We start from the raw sequence: 24,003 nt of genomic DNA on the forward strand, positions 1-24,003 counted from the left end.
GTGACTGTGCAACAAATCCCAACGCCCTTTGTTTTCAAATTACTGTTTACATTCCATTTAATCAAATCATAATTCAGTTCCTTTTTCTCTCTGCGATTTTTCTCTTTTGGAGTTGAAGGATGAGGTTGAAATACGACAGAGTTGTTAGGCATTTGTAATATTTCAACCTACCTGTTCTACTTCCTCTTCTTAGGGCTTTGAATTTTTCCAGACTGCAGCACAGCCAAAAGGATGAACTCAGAACCAAGAGCTAGGCAATACTGTTTCTGTTTTCTCTTTGCTGTTCAGTTCATCCTCTTTTCAGCTTCCTTTTTTCTTTTTTCATCTACATTGTCCCTGCAAAATCAGCATAATTATTTTAAACAAGACTTCATATAGGTTAAAATTGCCCATCCTGGAGATAAAATAGTTAAATAATCCTTAAAACAAATGCATTCTTCAAGCTGCTTTCTGGGCAGTTATTTGCTCTTCAGTTTGAGCGTGACGTTTTCCTTTTCTGTTGGAGCATGTCTATACTTTGTCTTTTGTAACTTATTATGTCAAGTTCTCTTTTGGCCTCAATTCTCTAAGAAATTTCTCATGAACGGGCCCTGGAGGCCACCTTTTTATTTATTTATTTATCCATTTATCCATTTATTTATTTATTTATTTATTTATTTATTTATTTTATTACTGATTAAGAACACTGTTTCTGACACCAACTGGTTTTGAGCAGACTGCTCAGCTCCTCTCTCCTGACTTTCTGTATATACAACAAGAGTAAGCATAGCATTATTTCTAGACTTCATATGGAATTTTGGAGCAAATGAATTACAGTTTGCAGAGGCCTATAAATACAGTTCCTAAAAAATATGTTCCTAAATGTTAAAACTTAAAATAACTTTTATGTCGTCTGAGTCATACCATTCCTGTCTTTTTGAAAACAAATGTGAGTTGATCACCATCCTGTATTATTTAAAAGTGCAAATCAAAAAATGTACTTTCTTTAGAATATTTGAAGATGCCTATACATTTAAGAAAGAGTGCCCTGCTTTTTTATCTATATAATTTTTACAGTAGGTGTGAAGTCCTACGCTTTTTGGATCAAGGAGTCCTTGATTCTCAGATTTTTTTTTTTTCTCATCCTTCGTAAACCCTTACCATGAAATTTTAAACTCATGAGTTTTTTTTAAGGTTTACTGTTTCATTGTGTTTGTGTGATGAGTGGTTGTGACTAATGAAGGTGCACATGCCAGAGCTTGAGAGTCTAATTATTATACAACCCTTACAGTAGCCTCATTTTTGAAATGAACTAATTTGTTTGTGATGTTGGATGGCATTATTTAGGAATGTTTAAAAATACGTAATGACTGATGTAATGATTTTGTAGAATACCTTTGCTAACATCTCTTGAAAATGACAGTTCAACCTGAAATCAAGCATATGATATATTTTGACTTTGCGTGGCTTCATTCTTCCTTTTGGCACGTGTATTTTACTAATGGGATTTTTAACGGAAAAATCCCTATGCCTTGCGAAATGAAAAAGAAAAAAAAGCCTCCTTCATGTGCAACAGTAGTTAAGACAGGGTCTTGCTGGTAACCAGTAAGTATGTTAGTAGTATGTATTTCATTTGGAAAATTCCTTGCTTGTCTTGAATTTTAATTCCAGTTTGGGATATGGGAAGACTTCCATTTCTACTATGATTTTGACAGCTATAAACTTGTCATATTCTGTAACAAGTAAATCCTTACTTTCTTTTTAGGCAAAGTTGCTTCAAAATAAAATTAAAAAAAAAAAAGTTCCAAACTTAGACATTAAAATTGCCCAAGTATCACACATCAACTTTTTGAATAGTGCTAATGCTTTATGCTAATTTGGCTCAATGGCATATGTTGTAATTATTAAATTATGGCATTAAGTGGAATTAACTTATTCAGAATTGTCTATTTTAAGAGCTTGTATTTATCTTGAAGGCTCGCTGAAGCATAGCTAAAGTGCCTTTGAAGTGCAAAAGTTGCAAAAGAACACATTCATTAACGTATGCAAGGGTAATCTTAGCTACCTGCTGATGGTGTAGTGATGGTGTAGTGCAACCTGTGCACTCACTGGGTCATTGCATTCAAGGCAATCAGAGGTGAAACTTCTGCCTGCACTCTTGGGTGAGCCTACTTACATGGGGGAGCACCTCAAGACTGATCACTGACTGAAGTTGCAGATTGGCACTTAAATTGGTATTTAGATGTAATCATTTTATTCAAGCTTTTTTTTTTTTTTAAAAAGCAAAAAATAGTGGAAAAGAAAAAAATTTGGTTTCAGTAAACAAAGTGACGCATTTTCCAAGCACAATTTTGAATCACTTACGACAAAAACAAATGGCTAGGTCATAGTGTTGGGGTGATTTTACCCAATTGTGCATGAGGAGGATGCAAAATAGCTTTATGACACAAGAAGAATTAATGCACTTAGACTGATGACTGGACATGAAGCTACATCTTGCACCACGGGAGAAAATTCCATGAGCACAAAATTGCTTTCTTAAGACTGGCAGGGGGAAATCATCAACTCAGAGTTCTCTCATAATTTCTCAGTTTGTCCAAAATTTGTAATATTTATCTAGTTACAGAGCACTCAGAGAATTTCTGTTGTTATAATGAAGATGTTTGAAAACATCTGAAACACCTGAAACATTGGAACCCTAGTTTGCACTCCAGGAAATATAGAAACAGAATGAACATCAGTGAGAAAGAGGCAGAAAACACTATTTAACTTCACTTTTCTCTTTAGAACTCTGCAGCCTGGTGGTCATTTTATTTTCTGGAAGATGTAGTGTTTGATCTCTTTGGGTTTTGAAGTTGTGTCTGCCACATCTTAGATGACTACGCAAAGTACTGAGTAAAAAAGAAGATATATCTACTGGTAGCAGTCCTGTGAAACAAATCAAACACAGTCAATGAATTTGATCCACACTTGTGAATTACTTGGGGAAATTTTTAAAAATTGTTCTTATTTTTTGTGTTCACTCAGCTCTGTAAATAATCCAAAGAGAAAAGGAGGTGGTGAAAAGAACAAAATTATAAATCAGGTGATTCAGTACCACATTGCCGAAGCAGCATATAATTTCTCTTATTTTTCTGCTATTGTTTGTTCCCCACATTGCTCACATTGTTTCTGTGTATGATGGGAAAAATAGTGAACATCACAAGCTATATCTAGCCTAAAATACAGCATCTGTGACTATTCAGGTGTTATGTTGTATCAAGTTTTCTGTAATATATGGCCTGACTGTTTATGCATTGTTTGTGAAAGAAGGAAGGGAGTTCCATTTTCATGTGATCCTGCCATTGCAAGACTATATATACGTATATATATTAAAACAAAATAAATAATAATAAATAACAAAAACAAAAACAAAAAATCCTTTTCATTCTAAATAACTCCAAAACCGAACTGTAGTTTGCTTCTTTTTATTTTAAGAAAAATTGAAAGATAATTGCTAGTGATTTAGTACCAGCAAAAGATTGTGGTACAGGTGTTTCAGATGGAGTTAACTGGTACAGTTGCAGAAAAACAACATTTTAAATGTTTTGCTAATATTATTAATTCACTGGCATCTTCGATTTATATTCATGCAAAAGATCTGGGTTTGATGGTTCAGCCTTAATGAACACTGACATTAATTTTTGTTTAGAGTGATCACGGAATAAAGAATATCTTTTCTGTGTTGCTCTGGTGATAGTCTTAAGAACAAAAAGGCATTAAAAAGAATGGCTGTGATGGGGTTTCTGTTGAACAGGATTAAAGGCAAAATAATATTTCAGAAATACCTTTGAAATTGATTTTTTTTTTTTCTCTACAGAATTCAAAATACTCTAGGTATGTTTGCTAGGTCATGTAGTAGGGAAGAAAACATGGTCTGATGATGTAATGTTAAAGGGGGGCCTTTTTTTTTTCAGTTCTGTGAACTGTTGGTTCAGCTAGGATGCACATCCACATATCTGTGAAGTGCTGGGGCCAGGCTCTAGCTCCGTGGTTCCCCACCCCAAGACAAAGCTTGAAGATGGAAGAATGCTCTTGATGTGGTTCTGAACATTTCTGAGAAGTGGATTTGGGTGAGGAAGGAGAGGAAGATTCTCTTTAGAGATTCTCTCTAAAGAGAATCACGAAGAAAGTCTCAGCTGTGTGAGTATTGCACCCTCTGTGTGAGCCTGATCAGGTCTAAGACAGCCGAAAGGTTACCCTTGCCTTTAGTGGGAGAAGAATGAGTCCACCTGTACAGCACTTGAACTTCCACTTAAAAATATCTAGCCAACAAAACACTGAAAGCAACTCAAACTCTGGTTCAGGGAAAAAAAAAAAAAAAAAAAGAAAGAAAGAAAGAAAGAAAGAAAAAAAAAACAGGTTCAGAATAAAAGAAAGGTCATCTAGAAATTTGGTTTTGGAAGCCAAAGTTATGATCTCATTAGTAGTTCAATGCTGATAAAAATTTTCCTCTCTAACTTCCTTTAGCATTTTTTAAAAATTATTGTTTATTTCTCGTTAAAGGAGGTGTGATGATCAGCTTCAGAGTTTTGAAATGCATCATGGAAAGAGTTTGCACTGACTCTTTTGTGAGGGCTGCCAGACCTGGGAAGGCTCTCTGCCATTATGGACAACAAGGTAATATCCAACAAACAAACAACAAAAAAACCTTGTTCTACTTTGCATTAGGAAGCAGCTACAACTGCTTGTCCTATTGTGTTAGAAAACATTTTTACCCTTGTTTAGATGCTACAGTAAAAGGGTCTGCTTTTTATTCACAAATAGCAATCATATATTTTTGTCCTATTTTTTAACCCCTTTGCTGTGAAATCTAACTGTAGCTGTTCTTCCTGAACTGTGTTTCCTGTTCTGCCTTAGAAAGCACAATTGTTGCTGGGGCCCTGCTGATCAGAGAATGGGCTTTAACGGTGAGAATTCTGAAACTTAGATTCTTGCTAGAGAGAAAAGGGAACTTTATTTTTTTTTGATTCTTTTTGATTTTTTTTTGTAGTTATGGAGTAGCAGTTACCTGCTTATGTGTAATTCTAAAAAAATAAAACAACAAACAATATACATTTCGTAAGCTTAGCCTCCATTTTCAAAGCCTGGTCCAAGCAAAGGGAGCCAGAATGTTTTCTTCTTTGGCATCTCATCTATTACTCTGTTTCTCTGTGAAATGACCTGTGGGCAACAAGGCTGTTGACAAAACTTCTATCCTTTGTGAGAAAATAAAACATAGAAAATAAAAAGGCTAGTTTTTCAAGCAATGGAGTATCCACTGTTGTCAGAAGTCAGTTGTATCTGTTAGTTCCAATCCAGCGTTTGTAGTAACAGCACAAATAGTTTTCACAATAACAACATTAGAAAACGTAACTAGTGAAGGATTGCCCAGCACATTCTGCATGTTTTAACCAGCACATAGCTGTAGAGTCTTTTATTATGTGTTGTCAGTAGGATCTTTTTGTTAATGACAAAAACAACACAGGCTGATTTCTCAGAAGCACAGACTTTATATTATCAGACCAGAGTACATTATAAAAGTAACATAACAAAAGGAAGGTGTTTGTAAAGCTATTTGAAGTCACAAATTATTTTTCTTTCAAAGTTGACAATTAGCCTTGCTGTCTTTTTGGAAAGAGACTGAATGTTTTCATTTGTTAAAGATCAAGAGACTGTTGGTCATGCTGATGGAAGTTAATGTGAAATGTTAGACTGTCGTAACATCACATCGTGGGAGGAGATTTTTCATAAATGCTGAATGTCCCGGAGGGTGCACCTAAAGGTAAGACAAAAAGAGAGTGTAATTCTCAGGAGAAAAGAAAAAAAAAAAAAGCAAACGTATTGATGCTACTTGAACAAGTGAATAGATCAGACTAAGTACAGAAGGGTTGACAAATTTGATCCCATTTGAATGGAAGTAGGACGCAAGTAGAAAAAGTCTGTTGAAATGGTTAGCTGATCCGCACTGAAAACTTCCCAAGAAGACAAATGAGCACAGAGAAATGTTTTTATCCCCGTCCCAAACAAGCTGAGCTGTCTTCACTTCCTATGTTCCATACTACAGTCATCATCATGTGGGGAAACTTGGCGCTGACTTATGCCACTCTCAGAATACTGCTACCACTCTCTTGTGTGACCTGTACTGACAATAATTCCCCAATCACTGTATTTCCCAATACTGGGGACATAAATCATCTCCATGAACCTTCAGTTAAGCATTTTGTGGAAACAGCTCTGTGTGGGAAATGTTGTCTCCGTGTAGAATAGCTATGTAAGGTTAATTTTTGAATGCAGTCACGTCCTTGGATTTCATTCCAAAAAATTACATTTATAAGCTCTGTTCATGAAAAGTTTGGATACCAGTATAATCAAAGTATTAACAAATGCAAGAGCAAAGAACAATATTTGAAATTATTTTTGACAAATCTGGAAACTGCTGAATCAGTGATGTTTCAGTTGTGTATTGCAGGTGTGAATGTGATCTGTAATCTCTCTGCATTACTCCTCAGCTTGGTTCTGCTTCCTGGTGTTACAGACCAATAGGTCAAGCCTATCTGCATTCACTGAGAATTGGTAATATGTTTCATCACTGCTCATGCTGATTTAGCCCAGTATGGTCCATCTGAGATCTTGCTGTGCTGTGCAGGTTGTGGAGCAGTGTGTCCGGGTGACTGCCTTTTCCCAGGTGCCACTCGTGCACAGCAGAGAGTCTAAAACTTCTTCCTGCAGTTGTTGTGAGTCATGAACCCCCCCCCAAACAGGAGCTGATCCCAGCAGTTACTGAGATGGAATCATTCTGAACCAGGACAAAATACAGGAAAGTGTCAAACTTTGCTATGACAATACGGCAAATATTTTGATTGGAGAGTCAGTTGTGGTTTTAATCTCTTCTGTAGCCCACATATGTCTTCTATACTCAGGATTGCTGATGAAAGCAGTTGTGAGCAGCACTGCTGGACTTGGGATAATAAGGCTGGATACTCTCTAACTTTTTCTTAGGCAAAAATTGAGAATTGAAACAATGTGCAGCCTTCGTGTTGAACTTGAAGGCTAAACATTTGGGTCTTTATTAATGACAATTTTTGATTATATGGTAGATATTTTTTCTATTTATTTACTTGGTCAGTTCCACAGTTTACTCACTGAAGGAAGGGAACTAATTTCCACCAGACTTAGATTACTAAATGCTATGGTATAAGCATGAAGTATTTATCACTGTTTTCCATGACTAGATTAGTTGCTTGGCAAAAAAAAAATTAAAAAATCCTCAGAACCAACCTTCTCCTCCTCCCACCCCCCATTTCTCCTGAATTATGTTTGTGAACAGTGAATATAGTGAAACATATTTAGGGAACCATTATTTTCTAATTATTCGTCCATTCTAACTGCAATATCTCCATTCTGTTTATGGATTCAAGAAATATATCAGGAAAGGCTTTGCAATAAAATGAGTTGGTTTGCCTGCATTCTTCTAATCTCTTGAAATTTTGAATTCTTCTTGAGATCAGTGGTACAGAAAGATATATGGGGTGATCATAAAGAAAAAAAAAAAAAGGGACGTGAGTCCTGGGGCCTCTTCACTTTTCATTCCTCTTAATAAATACAGAGCTTCATACACGAGACATTTCTGCCTTCCAGCTCCTTCTTTCTGCAAATGTAAATATAATCAGTGGTCAAAATGGAAAGCTAGAAATTCTAATATGGAGATATAGACAACGTACTAGGGAATGAATTAGTACTTCCCATGTGTGTCTATATATGCTTGATACTCTGGTAAGTACCAGTTCGATACACTATTCCATACTCATCTGCTTTGATCTCTGAATGTCTCCTAAAATCAAGAGAATGCATGCTGATGGTAATCAGCTTGGACAAATACTCTACGGTTAGAAAAGATGAGGTGAATTAACACAGTTAGCACATTTGTATATGCTTATTCAGTATCTGAAGTTCTTTTTTACTGCACAAAACTGAAACAAAAAAAAAAGACACCATGAAAAATAGTATCCTAAAGTATAATCAGCCTTGATTCCATTTCAGCAGAAAGTTGGGTGGAAATAGATAAATCTGTCAATGGAGCAACAACTATGGCCATGGATACAATTCTTTCTTAATGGGATTTTTTTTTTTTTTTTTTTTTTCATTTTGGACCAGACCTTACAAAAAAGACTGTAACTTCAAATGAGCTCTTGGCAGAAGATGTAATCTTGGCTCTAATTTTGCGTACATGTGCACAAAGCACTTAACTTACCTTTTTTTGGTGTCCTATATCCTACATTCTCTTGTCCAATGTTGCGTGAGGACTGGGGAAACCAAATGAGTAAATCTCTCTAGTGGACAGTGAAATTTGCAGCCAGGGAGAGTGAGGGGGTGGGGATCTCTCAAAGAATTATTCCGATAGTACATTTCTATGGTGTATTGCCTGTTTAAAAATACAGAAGGGTCAAAATAATGTTAGGTACACACAACAGATTTTCTGCATTAAAGAGTAGGGATTATGTTTTGAGATGTAGGTTTTTTGCTTTCTGTGTTGTTTTTTTTTTTGTTGTTGTTGTTTTGGTTTTTTTTGGGTCTTGCTAATAATACGTATAATTATTAATCAGACAGTATCTTTTTAAACAATAGATGGTCAATGCCAATTTGCATGTAGACTGTCTTATTGGTAAAGAGTTAAGTAATTAAATAGATAAAAAGGGTAGATTAAAATATCTCAACTGTAATGAAGCAATAGATAGAGAGGTTTCAGACTGCACTGATGTGGTTCTGCTGCTGTCAATAACTCCTCAAATGAGTCCAATTATAATAATTAAAATCAATCTGTGATCTCTTTCTGGTTAGTGAACCTTGTGTATCCAGTTTAATTAGTCTGGCATATTATTAAACTGCTTTTAGAAAAAAAAAAAAGGTTAGAAGTACAGCTTAAAGATACTTGCCCATTTTTTTCTTGGTAAAGTTCAAAAAAATGACAGGCACTGTAAGGAGGCAATTTCCCATTGAAAACATTGAGTGCCATCTGTAAGGCAACAATGGTGGCTGCGTGCTGTAAATAGAAGAAATATTTAGTTAAAGGTCTATTGAAAATGATTGTGTGCATTTATTATTTAACATTATGTCCAATATATTATCTACATGTTTAATATTACTTACGTGATGTTCATTAATTCTTTCCTTCTGCCCTCAGCAGTTTTGAGCAAGTACTGTTCTTTTACGGCTGCACAAACTGAAATGCTGCACGTATAGAGGATATACACATTTAAATTTTTAAGATGTATTAAGTACGTGCAGTTCATACCGAAGTTAGTAGGATATGTGAAAACCTCTTTTAATAACAACTGGTGGTTTTGCATGGTAGGTAGACAACTGAGATCTGAACAGAAAGCTCTTTTGCTGATATATATCTTATACTTCATTATCAAATTGCAAGTTAGCAATAGGAGCTTTTTACACAGAGCAGTCTAAGAATTTCCTTCGTGTTTGAGAGTGTCTTCTCATTCTAAACAAAAATATAAGGTCACAATTGAGTAACTGCTTTCATTATACCTTCTAAAATAACTTACTTAAGTTCATTTTTATCTTTTTTTGTTTTTAATTAAACAAGCTAATTTAATTTTTAAATTTATTTTTTTAATTAAAAAAAAAAAGCTTTTGCATCTGAAAAAGGTGCAGGAAGCAGGAGTTTTGTTTCTAAATTAACTTAATGATAAATTTTCAATAAAACAGAGGACTTTTCAGTTCTCTGCTCAATCAAAACAGTATTACAATGAAATACACAGCACTATCAGGTAGAAAATGGAATTCTACAGGTTTCAAAGTAGTCTCTATTCGTTAAAGAGTGGGAATAATTCAATGATATTTAAGGTTAACCAAATAAAAATGCTTGTATCTGTATTTCATAAAGGAAATTAAATGCTTTCACTGCATTTAAAAACTACAGAAAGGTAACATAAAAGAAACAGCAAGGACTCACCGCAGAATACATAACCATTTTTTGTTGATGTGAAGGCCTTCTAGCATCTGAGATATGCTTTAGAATAGTTTTTAAAAGAATACCTGAAAGATAATTGGGAAGCAATGGCAATGACAGAAAGAGATGCTTTTGTTAACATCCTTATTGTTTCTATTTTAATACTATCTGTCTTTGAATGCACCAGGTTCGTTCTTTTGCTTTTATAGGTAATTTGTACACAGTGGCCTGCTAAGTCTGATATTAATTTTTACATGAATAGCGGACCTGATTCTGAGTCCATATAAAATATTTCCAGGATCCATAATAGCCTTGAGAGCTTTAAACAGTCTGTTCACAGCTGCTTTGTGCCACCAGAACAGTTCAAGAAGATCACTGTAATGAATACTACCCTTTGTTGGTTATAACTCTGTTGACTTCACGATTTCTAGAGAAGAGCAAATTCATTGGGCTCTTGGCCTTCTTAAATTATATGATTGTATTTTGCTAATTTCTGAAAAATTTTGAGACAAACTGTATGAATTATATCAATGTCAGTGCTAATATGTTAACATAAGATTGAAATCTTCCAGGAATTGAAGTCATAAAATGAGAACTGTATATACTAGTAGAATTAAACATACCTGTTGTCTTCAGCTACTGAAACAAATTTTAATAACAATTGGTAGTAAAGCAGAGGTTTGAGTTTCATGCTTAGATTTGTATGTTGGAGCTCCAAGAAGGCAAACAAATGCAAACAAATTAATCCTTGCTTATATGTGATTTGTCCTTGTAGCTCACAGAACCTAACTGTACGGTGGCCATGTAAAGTGAAAATCAGACCAAAAGGTTGAGAGTGGATGAATCCAGTGGATTAAAAAGGTATAAGCTATTTTAAAATTTCAGTTAAAATTTGTTGAACAGAATAATAAAGCTTAGAATACTCATTTTAGTACTCTCAGCAATGAAAAATGATGACTCATAGGAAACAATGTTACCATCCTAGAGATTATTACAAATAATATTTTTTAATTTAAGCTTGGTGGCTTATGTCAATTTCAGAGTTGATTAATTTCAGCAATAATCTGTATATTAGTTTGGGTTTCTTATACAACATAACCAAAATGCTAGCTCCTTAATAATGTTGAATTAGTATATTTGTGATTCATATTCTCAACATCTCTCATCCCATTAGTCAAAATCTCTCAGTGCTGATCACCAATATCCAAATCATGGCATCTTTCATGTCCATGGTTATTATACATGCTTACTTCTTTCCCATTCTATTCCTGATTTTAAATGGGGTAAGAATTAGCTTACCTCCCTGCAAACGTGATTTTTGTATTTGTTTGTGGAACCCAAATTCTGCCTGTAATAACAATTCTGAGAGCTTTATCAGCTTGGTCCTGACGCCACGAGTCGCCCAAACAGGTAAAGTGTAATTGTTAATATCCTACAGTGAAGAAAGAAAACATTATGATTTTATTGTTGGTTCCTACTGCTAATTGTTAGTTCTTTTGGCACAAAATACTTGTCAGAACAAATTCTGAATGTTTTGCTCAAATAAATCTTTTTCTTCATAATGACTATATTTTGCATTTGACAGTTGTGGAATTCTTATTTATAGCATCACACTGCTTAAAATTTTTTGAAAGGCAGTGTTTAACAAGAAGAGGAAATATAATGCTGAAAATTATTATTTAAAAATCAAATGGCATTCTTTATGACAATTTCCAATGCCGTTGTCAGTTGCAAAAAATTCATGTTGTGACTCCTCTTCAGCCATCTGCTGGAATATATCCTGAGATATTTATTGAAACAAATCCTATGTAGATGTTAGGATTTAAGGGTCGGGACTTCTGAAAAATGAACAAGATCCAGTGATTAAGTAGGAACCTATATAACTACAGTTTGGATATACTGGAGTATGATGTACATGTAGAGGTTAGACATATGGATGGAATTCACACCTACTTATATCAGCTCTCCTTATATCAGCTACTGATGCAGTCCTCTAGGTGAAGTATAATGGCCTGATTTTTCTTTTGGGGAGCTGCCCAAGATAAGTTAAGGGTGGCTACTGTGAGAAGGAAATATATGCCGGAACTGGTTTGCACTGCTCTGAATTCCAGTTTAAATAAAGTTGGTATCCTTTCTGTATTTCTGTGTAATCTCTATGAATGTGAGTTGTTGGGCTGAGCTCACCAGGTGGAGTTCTAAAGGAAAATGCCAACAAGTTAAAGACAGGATTTGTCTTTAAGTGAAACAGATAAGTGAAACAGAGCAACATGTTAGATTAAACCAGCTCAGGTCACTTTTTCTTTTAACAAATGAGATTTGTGTCTTGAGAAACGAATTGCCTAGTTACATGCTCTTTAAGACAGTGCTGTAGGCAAGCAAGCACCTCAGTCTTCAGCTTACCTGAAAATCAGATGACAACCAATAGTAACAAATACAGAGATGCATGCTAATGCAGTTTGGTGAATTCTGTTTTAAAAACTATGTAAGAAAGCTCTCTTTCAAGTAGTACACTTGAAAAGGTAAAAAAGTGATTTTTGTGGCACACATCTTAATTTATACCTCCAAAGTCTTCATTGAGTAGTATGAGAGTTCAAAGCACAAATAACCTTTTGTACTATTCCAATGGCTGTTTAATTCCTGGAAATACTGTGACCAGTACTGTCCATATGCAAATAATGACTTCTCTTTCTTATGCAATTTATGTAAAATCTTTGTGGAGGGATTCCTCTGTTTCTCTTCCAACATCAAATTTTACTCCTGTGATGGGGTTTGGAGGAGTAACAAGACAATTTTATCCAATGGTAATTTTTTTCCTACTAGTCCGTATGCAGTCCCTGACATGATGTTGTATTTGGTAGGCCATTGGTCTGTGTTCCTTATCGTGGTGGATGACCCACAGCAGTCTCGCACAATCATAGTGTTTTTAGAGGATTTTCAGTTGCAAGTTTGATTGTGAGTGAGGGTTCCTGAGTAAGAAGCTGAAAATAGACTGTGGTTCAGAAAAAAAAAATTGAAGTAGAGACTTACCTTCTTTTGATGTCATTCAACCAGTAGAAGTAGAAGCTGAGACTAATTTTAAAAAAGTGCAAGTATTTCTATTGGACCTTGATAATTTTTTTATTATTTACCTCATATTGTAAAATGTCAGAGAGCTTCCAAATTCTTTCAGTGTTCAACTTCTTCAGTGGGTATCCAGTGTGAGATGCTAAAAATTTGAGAAATGGCTGGAATACAAAAAAGCAAAATTTAAGTTGCGCACAGGGCCATTCTACATTGTTACTACACACTTCCATACTAGCACATAGCAATTTTTAGAAACAAGATGTTTTTTGCATTTAGCGCCCATGCACCATACCATTGTCTAGCGGTACTCACAGGCAGACAGTTACTACCTGTTCCAGTGGATCCTTTTATTTTTTCTTCATGCCATGTTCATATAATCACCTGACATAAAACGAATGCTTGTACAAAAATTCATAATGATCTTGTGAAACCTTGCTTTCATCCAAGTTTTGAGTTGCACCTTCCCTTCTGCTTCTAAATTCCAGTTACAAGTTCTCATTTCTGGTCCTTATTCCAGATATTACCTTTCTTTGATACATACTTCATGTGTATGTCTTGCATGTGTGTTGCCAAGCACGTCACTTCTCCATTCCTACCTTGGGTTTTTCTTAATTGCAACCCAATCTACTATTTCGGTCCACATCCTGATCTTATTTTTAGCCACGTCCCAGTCTTACCAATCTATAAGACATAGTATCACATAGCTATATTGGGGAAATTATGATATTGAGCAATGGGACAGGACACATATACCAAAAAAGCTTAAAGGCTTAAAGAAATTGATTTATACCTGCTGTATACCACTAGTTTTTCTTGGGGGAAAAAAAAAAATCATTTTTTTTTAGGCTGAAAAGAGAATTTGGCCTATTCATCTAGAAGAGGTTGGTGATCTGAGTTTAGGGTTGAAGTACAGGCATAGTTTTTATTTGGTGGAAAGGTTCAGAAGTGGGTAGAGGAGATGCAGATGCAAGAGGAAGTCTAGCAGAAATCCAAAAAGGGTTCAAAGGAAGTGTGATAAACACTTTTATTGTGATATTGCTGCTGAGTAGAAAGGAGGTATGATGTAACTTTGTTAAAACTGGGAATTATGATTTGTTTGTCTGTAACATATAGATGCAGAGCCATAAGTAGATGGCTGTTTCAGTGGTTAAAGATTAGAGGAAAACAAGTGAGTTTGGTAGTGCCATTTTGAATAAATCCATGAAGAAAGTTGCAATGGAATAGAAAAACAATTATGTACCTGTGGCAAAGAATTTGATGGTGGAGAAAGCAAGGGAGACATTAAGAATGAACTTTAAGTGAGTGTCTGAATGAAGACTTCAGGTGTGAGATAACTGTTACGAGAGGAAAGCACTGAGACTATTATAAAGATTTGAGGAATTGAGCTAGCAAGGAATTATACAGACAGAGATGTCAAGGAATTACTAACATGAGACTGAAGAGAGAGAAGTATTGAAGTGAGACACTGATTTGATCTAAGTTTTTGTTTTCGCTGCTCTCCTAAAAGGTAGGTGTAGTGGGTTTTTTTGCAAGGTAGTCAACAATTTATCTTTTTTATGACTTGCAATTTTCAGTTGATGGGGATAGTCCAGTCCAGCTGGCTCTGTAATGTAATTGTATTTTGGGTAAGACGTATACACCCACTTTGAAGGTGAGATATCTCGAAGAAGCATATTAACTGCCTTTTTTTTTTTTAACCTACCTGTTAGATATGGTTGCCAGAAGCTGTACATTTGATTTAGAAGATTTCCAGAACTAAAAATACCTTACCCTGTACTGCTTGAACTGCCTTTGGAAATCCCTTGTTGCAAAGGTTTCTCTTAGAAGTTCATTGTATTTTGGGCAGTGTGAGAAAGGTAAGTACAGCAACTGAAAATAAAATTGCAAAACATTAGTTAGGCAAGGCACTTCTTGTTCTGCAATTCAACATACACTTTGAGGATTGTTGTTCTGATTGGCTGCACTAATTAGGGCAAGCTGCAAAAGTTTTTGGGAATGTTGTTTCCAAGGATATTCATCTTCAGGACAGTAAGAGTCATATTGATGACTACTTACAGAATAATCTTCAAATGTTCAGAGGAGTAATAGTTCCAGCAGTTCAAAGTTGAAGGACTCATCTACACAAATTGAAATTTATCCCTTGACAGAGGACTAACATAAGCCCTCATGTATTTCTTTGTACTTGGCTTCCTCAGGAGTGATTTTACTCATTGTGTTCAGTCTTTGTTTAAACATACCATCATCTTTTTGCAACAAATTACCAGCTGGACTACAAAAGGAGTCTTTGTGCATACTCAGCTCCATTAAGTGAACTTACCACAGCTCCATTTAGTTCAGCCAAATTAAAGAAACTTAAGTTTCCATAACTCAGATTTTTCTTTAATTCAAGGTACTTGAAAGTTAAATGTTACATGTGAGATGAATAACTTAAGAATTTGTTAATTCATTTATCTAAGCTGAGTTTATTCTTGTTTGAAATTTTTGGGTATTAAGTTTTAAACAAAAGCTAAACTGAATTTTTACACTGAGATATTATTAGCATTTTTCTCTAATATGTTTTTTGTCCTTTTTCCAGAAATAAAACTCTAGTTATACAGTCCCACAGTTGAAAGAGTTAAAAATAAATAAATAAATAATAATAATTGAGAATCCTGAAGGTATAATTACCTACGAAAGCTTCACAGCATTTTCTGTCTTTTTAAAAACATAATCTATCCTTTTCAGAAGGTAGGAAAATATTTCTGAATTATATATAACCATAGATAGGCTCATGAACGGGTCTGACTTTAGCAACATGATGAACCTTTTTTTTGTGTATGGAAGGATACATGTGTTCTCAAACTTACATGTATTTGTAGTAAAGATGAATAAAGCTAAAACACGAATGTTAGGGAAAAAAGTGGGGAAAAAAAAAGCATATCTGTTTGTGATTACGATTATTATTATTTTTTAAATAAACTTACTTGATCCCTTAGGTGTGAATGAGGTGCAGTACCTGCTTGCTGAGGGTGATAGCAGTATTGATACTGGCCAGGTGTTTTTGACTGCTGGAGTTCTACCATCTGTGACAGTGTCAGAAGAAGCTCCTGACTCTACCCCAGGGCTGTGTGCCTGCACAGTAACATATATGTCTCCATTTCCTCCATTTTCATGCTCTCATCACCCTGAGGTGTGAACCAGAGTTCCATGTCCCTGTTTAGCCTGATTTCCCTATCACAGACTGTGTTGACTTGTAAATCCACGCAATTTATCTCACATCACATGTGAACGTCCTCTCTCATAATGGGACTCACATTGTGCACTCCTGATTTTTCTTAGCTTTTTACCATATTTTTTCCGCAAATCGGGAACTCCAGCACCACTCATCTGTCCAACTTTCTGCTCTAGGACAGGTATATGCATATTTCAGAGCTGCTATCCGCACAGCTCTGAGGTGAGGAGTAAAGGAAGGGAGATGAATAAATATATTACCCTATGAATTTATGCTCTTAAAGCTCTTAGTCATTTTTATTTTTCTCTTTACTTTTTCTGCCAGACCTCAAAATGCATACACCATGCACCTCAAAGCACAAAAAAAAAACAATACTGTGACACAATTCTCACTGTATTGCGAATGACAGAATAATTCTTTTACCTTTTTAGTTGTCTGGAGCCTAAAAAAAAGGTGAAGCACTAGTGAGAATAGGTATTCTTCCTCTTCTCACATGAAAGTCATGGTTGTGATAACACCAAGTACAAGATCAATCTGTTACTACTTCTAAGGTGTTTTATTCCTGTAATAAGAGTTTTCTTCTGTTTTGTTTTGTTTTTCTCTATGATTTTTTTTTTTATTTCTTTCTCTCTCTCTCTCTCTCTTTTTTTTTTTTTTCTCTTTCTATTTTTTTCATTAACTCCAGGTCTCTGTTATCTTCCATTCTTGTGGAAAATCTTGGCAATATTTCTACTCAAATTATTAGTCCTTTTTACCCAATGCTTGTAACTTGATATACCTTTCTTTGTTATTACACTGCCCTTTTTCCTGCTCCTTCATCTCATTTTGGATATTTTACTAATGCTTAAGGGAAAGCAAATGCCCCAGTTTATACTCACATTATCATGTGACAGTGGCACTGTGTGAACTGGAATTGGCTGCCAAAGGATTCTGGGGTTCCAAATCTGGCCTTGTGTCAGTGGATACAGCCCAGCAAGACTCGCCTGAGCACTCATAAGTGTTTGATCACAGTCAGTACTTTGCACATAAATCTGAAGGATGAAAAGAAAAGATTTAATTTTTTTTTTTTTTTGGAGGGGGGGAGAAGTTGGTTTTCTTCTGTTAATTTTCTTCTTTTGGTAGAAAAGAAGGGGATTAGTACTATACTGGAGGAGCTGTCATTAAAGTAGAGTAGGGTAAAGAAAAAAGATGGGGGAGGGAGAAAGAAAAAAGCTGAAATAGGGCCTTGGAATATAATTTTGGTGGACAAGAGAGTTGTGACATGGTAGCTATTCCCTTTGGGTCCTAATGAAAAACTGACTCCATTTGGCCAACTAGGCTTTGGGATATTAGGGATGCACTGAGCAACTGGAACTGAACAGTAAGCTGTGTCTGCACTGTACATGGAAGTGCTGAATTGGAGATATTTGATACAGATACTGTATCATACAGCAGTGAGGCATCTGAACCTTTTTACAGCCTCAAAAACCTTGTGCATGGTTTTCAACTAACCATCGGCTTGAATTAAAGTTGAGCCACAGCTTCAGGGATACTTTGAAACCACATTGAATTCAGTGGTTTACCTCCAGGCATACCAGGTTCAGACTTTCTTGGATTCAGAAAGTTCCAATATCCTTGAAAAACATCCTACCTCCTAGATCCAGTACTTGCCTCATTCTGCTTGTAAACGACACTCAGGAAATGAGAGTATCTTCTCCGCATGTACTGTCCAAGCTCGTACTGTTGCTGTATGCCAAGCTGTAGAAGTGACAGAAGAGTGTAAGAAGCTCAAGTGTGCTGTGCTACTATTCCTATAACAAAAATTTAAATAATCTTTAATAAATAATTTTGATAAAGATCTTAAAGTATTTCATTTCTAAAGGGAAGATGGAAAGAAAGCAGGAGAAAAAAATCGGTAAAGTTACTGTGTTGACAGTTATTTTCTAACTTCCACTCTGAAACAAAACCACTGTGTGAACATAGTCTCATTAGCACTTATTTTCTTTAGCCGTAGGGAAAAAAAAATAGAAAAAAGCTGTTTGCACTCTGTATGTTGCATGCAAATGGAGATCATCACTATTCATCTCTGAAACTCACATCTTAGTGAGTTAAGCTGAAACTCATATCTTAACGGACAAGCAGTCAGAGTCTCCTGTGCATATGGCTGTAGTTTAGGTAGATGTTGCTTTCTGCAAAGGGACTTAATTAGGAAGTAGCATGTCTGTAGTGATCCTAATGCATCCATCATAGGAAAAGGATTGCATTTTTCACCCTAGAATGCTTGAATCCTTGCTGAGTAAATACTAAAGAAAATAACAGTGTAGTGTACTTGATCAGAGAGGCATGGGAGTTTACCTTATTTAAAAGAGATTATCAGGCAAAAGGACAGTATTTGTACCAAAATAAATGAATATGAATTAGCCATGAGCATATTTGAAATGGAAATTGGAAGGACCATCGGGGTGAAGTTCAAGAACAAGCTTTCAGTGAGAGCAATGGAAGCAAAAATACCCGACTAGTTTGAAAGTGGAGCTTGCTAAATGCATGGACGCAGATTGTATGATATGGCTTTTTGCCATGGCAAAAGACTGGATTTGATTGCTTAAAAGGCCCCTCCTATTCCTGTGTGATAAGAGTTGTCATATTAAAAGCTGCTTATTAATTAATGTTATCTTCACAATAGGCTTTACTGTAAATGTTATTTGCATACTTACTGGTCATATGACAAGAGTAGGAAGAGTGAGCCGTAAGGATAATATCAGATATGTCTTCCTGGCAGATACAGTTTTTCATTTTGTTTTGCAGTAAGCTATGTGGTTGTTTATCCAAGCTAATAAGATTAGCTGAGGGACAGGGTTACTTAAAGCAGGTACAGAGATGTCCCAACAAAGTTGTCTAGTTCCTGTTGTTTTGCTGGCTCACAGCTAATTAACTGGGACTGCAGGCACAGCAACCACCTGGCTATGAGGATATGTCCAGGATATGAATCCCACAGAATAACAACAGTGATTCCATACAGAAGCTATAGTTTCAACATGAGCAAGATCTTCTTTTTTGGGAACACAGAAAATTGTGAACCAAAGACTTTGAGTAAAGGACCTTCACGCCTTTGAGTATTTTGTTGCAATGGTTATCTACAGTCTTAAACTTTTGATTCTTAATTCTGGCCAATGTGCCCAGCTTTCAACCCCTGGATCTTGTTACCCTTTTGAATGACGCATTCGTCGCAATCACAAATCTTATTCCCGGTAAGATGGTAAACAATAAAATGGAATCAAGCCACTTAATCTCTATGTTACTCTAGCTAGAAGACAGTTCTCTACTCACACTGCCAAGTAGGTTTTCTAACCTTAGCATTTTCGTAGCTCTTTGCTGAATATTTTCCAACTTACCATCATCCTTTTGTAAAGACATGACATGAGAATCACATGCAATGTCCCTGTAATGGTCTCAGTGTTTATGATCTTCTTACTTGTATGCGGTGTTTCCTAGACTAAACTGAAATATAATTGACTTTGCTCATTTAATCATTAATCTGCACTGGAATCTGAAGTACAGTGATTATTAATTGCCTCCCAAAGCCCATAATTCAGGTTGAAATAGACCTCAAGAGGCCTCTAGTCCAACCTCCTGCTCAAAGTGGAGTCAGCTATAAGGTCAGACCAGGTTACTCAGGGCTTTATCCAAAATGCCAGTCATGGCCCAAAATACGTGTATGTGATCGCCTCTTTCAGTTTCTGGAATTGTGCATCTGGGTTTCCTAGGAAATATGCTAGGCCTAGGCTTATGCTCCAACTTGCCTAAGATGTGTGTTGTTAAATCCTGACGTCTGGGCCTTGAACCTCTCCAGAGCTTACATGGCCTGGAGCAAGCTGGCATGTAGCGCTGAACTTGTGTAGCGTACATGTGAAATGATTGAGTCATAACTGAATTAAGGTATGAGGAGCTGATCTTAACCACCTTTGAGACATTCACTGTTGCTTTCTGCCTGATAATGAGCTTTGCTGCGAAGCTATTACTCCTTTTTCTCAAGGGAGGTGGTGTGAGAGCAAGTAGGCCTCAGAGATTGGTGCAGCCTCCTGCGAACGAAGCAGAGAGGCCCTGTGTGCTGTTTGTTCTCTCCTGATTTTGTTGGAGACCTGGTAAGTGACAAGTTCTCCTTGGAGAGAAAAATGTGCATTGTGCTGGACTTGCTGGATAAAATATGACGAACAAACATACTGCACAGCCGCCTCACAGAGGCACACGCACTGAGCAGTCTGCAAACACATGCACAATAGCCATTTGTCTGGGACTTTCATTTTTGGCACATCTAAGCCGCTTCAGTGAGGCTTCTGGGTTCCCAGTATACTGGACAAATGACTAGTGCATTTTTGGATACAAACAGCTTATGTTGGGGAAAAAGGAATGAAGCACAAACACAATGATAGTGCTGGTGGGAGCAGAGCAGAAGGAGGATTAAAATCTCTTAGTACCCCCATATTTGTTTAGAGCCTGATAGTACACCTCCATATTTGTTTGGAGCCTGATAGGAGCTTACCCTCTGTGCCATTCACAGGAAGAGGAGGATAATACTAATGACAGATAATGTAGAAACATGGTTTCTGCAGCTGGGATCTGCAGTTTCCTTGGCTGTTGCTAGTCAATACCACCAGGTGATATTTATGTGATACTTCTGCCAGAACTGATCTTAGTTGTTCATGAGCCAGGAATCTCTGCTCAGCAGAGACTCAGGGTGGTCTGTGAGTGCTTCCACCACCTTGTTCTGTGGTTGAAGTTATGTGTTTAGTCTCAGGTGAACCATGGTGCTGCTGGTACCTGTCTCCTCTTGGAAGACCCCGGTTTACAAACATCTCAACATGTGCTGCTATTGGACCAGAACAGGCCAACTCGGTGTCAGTGAAATCAGTTACTACTCACAACTGTACCTTCCCGGTATGTTCTTCATCTGTCCTACAAGAGATCTGCATATACCAACTTAACAGGAGCTTTCTCAAGTTAAAACAAAGTGCTAAAAGACAAGTATCAGCAGACCATGCTCTGATATTTCTGTATTTTGTCCCTGGTAAACAAACACACCTTGGTAAGCTGTCCGTATCCATGCTGCCTTGCAACTTCTTTGTTTTTGTCAGCTGGAAAAAACTCCTGCGGGGTAAGATCACCGTGGCGGAACACCTGGTAAAGCAGACAGAATTCCCCTCATGTTACTGGGCTTTTTAAGTTGGATATAGTTAGTGCAGTCCCAAGGATTTTGCAATGATAGAGAATACTTTATCTAACAGATGCTAAATACTTACCTTAGATCTACATAGCTACAGTACTTGTTTGATTTCTTTAGACAATGTAACTCCTCCTTTTTCCTGGCATTTGGAAAGCAGTTAGCTCAAATTTTTACAAGTTATAAAAACATTTATAATATTTTATATATTTTACAGAGGTGGTTTTTTTTTTTTTTTTTTTTTTTGCATTTTTTGGAGGTAGAGACTGCAACAGTGACAGACAGTAAACAAACAGAAGCATCTAAATAATTTTCCAGGAATATTGGAACATTAATATTTTGGTAGGACTAACTGGGAGTTCAAAAGGAAGAAAAAAAAAAAACCCTACTGCTCAGCAGTACTTTGAGCGGTATTTTGAGTATTAAAACAAATTAGTCTTAAAAAGCCACATGCTGACTTTTTCATCACAAGAAGTGATGACTGTGTCATCTAATATCTAATATCTAGGCTAAACTGTTACTTGGAAAACACTGAACATGTTATGAAATTTCACTTCATACAAAAGATATATCTATAAAGATCATAGAATCATAGAATCATAGAATATCCTGAGTTGGAAGGGACCCTTAAGGATCATCAAGTCCAACTCTTGACACCGCACAGGTCTACCCAAGTTCAGACCATGTGACTAAGTGCACAGTCCAATCTCTTCTTAAATTCAAGATACATCAAGATTTTTCATTCCTGTGATGAATTCTCTCATTGCCCAGCATACTTCCTGTAAATATATGTGACAAAATTGTAAAATTTTACCACCAGATTTATTTGTTTGTTTATTTATTTTATTTCTTTGGCCAAATAGGGAAAATAAAATTGAATCTTCAGGGAAAACAAAACAAAACAAACAAGTGACATATAAGCTTTTGCGATATTCAGAACAGACCAAATTCAGGCCTCCTGCAAACAACAGTATGTCATAATTGCAAATGTTTTACAGCATGGGTTCTATGTTGCATATTCATTGCCACTGTATACTTGTTTGGGTTTCACATAATTAAATTTGATTACTTGTTCATGCAGTGAAACCAGTAGAATAGCAGAAACTCTTCTATGGTGAAGATGATTTTGTTAATGCAGTGAAAATTGTTGAATAGCAAAACTCTTCCAAGGTGAAGGGGGTTTTTGCAGGCCATTGGAATTTAGTTATGAAATCCTATTTTACAATTTAAAAATAATGATATGCAATTCCTCTCTTATTGATGTAAAAATAATAATAAATAAAACAAACAACACTCTTTGTCATTCCAGAAAGTTATCTTCAGTTGCTTCCATCCAGGACTACACTAAGGAGATAACATTATAAAATCTTACTTAAAAAATGGTGTTGCTTTTTGTGCAATGTAATAATGAATTCAGAGTATGCAGTACACACTTCAGTATTCACAAAGTACCCCCTCTCCCACACTGTAGACCATAAGAAGAGCAGCAAGTGACAGGTTTGAGGTCCATTTATCCATGAACTATATACTTACTACGGACACAAACTTCAGTTTTCTTTTTGCTGTGGTTTGGTGAAGAAAGATGCAGAAAAGGCAGAACGTGAAGCACAGACTCCAGATCCCACACACCAGCTGCCTTGACCTCATTCTGAGGGTAGTGTTCAGTTATTTTGCACCCTGGAGCCCCTGGCTGAATGTGGTACAGTAGATATGTGGCTAAGAGGGGAGGAGCCAGTGGTGCTTGGTGGCGTCCAAAAGTGGGCTGTGTTTTTGCCTCTGCCTATGGAGCCATGAAATGAAAAGTGCACTTGGCACTAGCACTCAATTTCTGTGTCCCACGTATAATGGGAAGCAGAATTTTTGAGCCCTCCAATTCCTGTGCGAGGTACCTACAATACAGACGAATGTAAAGATCTATAAATTGCCTTCTATCAATTAAGCTAGGATTTGGTATAAGTCAGTAAGCCTTCTCAAAAGTGAAAATGCTGCAGATATGTTGTCTCTTACTATGACAATGCACACACGGTCTTCTTTGAAACTTTGAATTAGAAAGTGAGAGAGTACAGTGCTGGCACTTGTTCTGTAACCAAGGATCTCCAGAGTTACCTCTAGATTTGGCTGTGGTCTTTAGCAGAAATAAATAGCAGCAGACTTTCTTGCATGGCAGCAGGGACCAGCCTAAGCTGACTGCAAAAAGATAAAGATACATCTATGAGCTTTTCATCATGATAGTAGATGTGCTTAGTGTGTGCCACCATTTTCTAAAACTATGCCTAAAATCTCACAGTTAGGTAAAGCTTTGATTTCAAGCTTTGAAAGGTTTTTCAGACCTTTCAATTTTCTCTTGCTGCAGATGTTCTCATTGTTATAGCATGCATAAATCAAGAATTGTCTCTGTTGTTTCCCCTGTATATTTTAGATAAAGAAAAAATCTAGCTCATAGACAGTATTGCAAGGGACAGAGGTGATCTTACAAGCTTGGTCTGAGCGTATAGGTTCAGTCACAGTACTGTGTTATTAAAAGCCCTATTAACATGTAAAAATTGAGGGCGATTTCTTAGTGATCAA

General features: G+C 36.3%; 1 protein-coding gene and 1 long non-coding RNA gene across 3 annotated transcripts; one reads left to right on the top strand and one right to left on the bottom strand.

The window, feature by feature from the left end:
• Window positions 1-128: 128 nt before the first annotated feature.
• Window positions 129-17,099, top strand: LOC140001573 (uncharacterized). 2 transcript variants are annotated; one of them, XR_011806911.1, is made up of 5 exons: window positions 129-4,161; window positions 4,525-4,638; window positions 5,664-5,782; window positions 10,740-10,825; window positions 14,737-17,099. It is a non-coding gene; the product is annotated as an uncharacterized lncRNA (long non-coding RNA). The 2 variants fall into 2 exon arrangements; XR_011806912.1 differs by lacking the exons at window positions 10,740-10,825; window positions 14,737-17,099 and adding an exon at window positions 6,470-6,586.
• Window positions 8,252-23,100, bottom strand: LOC101805018 (prostatic acid phosphatase-like). Its single transcript, XM_021274264.4, has 10 exons — window positions 22,969-23,100; window positions 21,297-21,392; window positions 17,889-17,975; window positions 17,117-17,269; window positions 14,798-14,896; window positions 13,093-13,188; window positions 11,264-11,396; window positions 9,968-10,050; window positions 8,934-9,040; window positions 8,252-8,422 (listed from the first exon to the last, which is right to left on the bottom strand). Exons 1-10 carry the CDS (start codon window positions 23,080-23,082, stop codon window positions 8,266-8,268), a joined length of 1,125 nt encoding a protein of 374 aa, XP_021129939.3. The 5' UTR covers window positions 23,083-23,100; the 3' UTR covers window positions 8,252-8,265.
• Window positions 23,101-24,003: the final 903 nt, after the last annotated feature.

This window comes from Anas platyrhynchos, chromosome 2 (assembly GCF_047663525.1).
Source record: "Anas platyrhynchos isolate ZD024472 breed Pekin duck chromosome 2, IASCAAS_PekinDuck_T2T, whole genome shotgun sequence".
Taxonomy (NCBI): domain Eukaryota; kingdom Metazoa; phylum Chordata; class Aves; order Anseriformes; family Anatidae; genus Anas; species Anas platyrhynchos.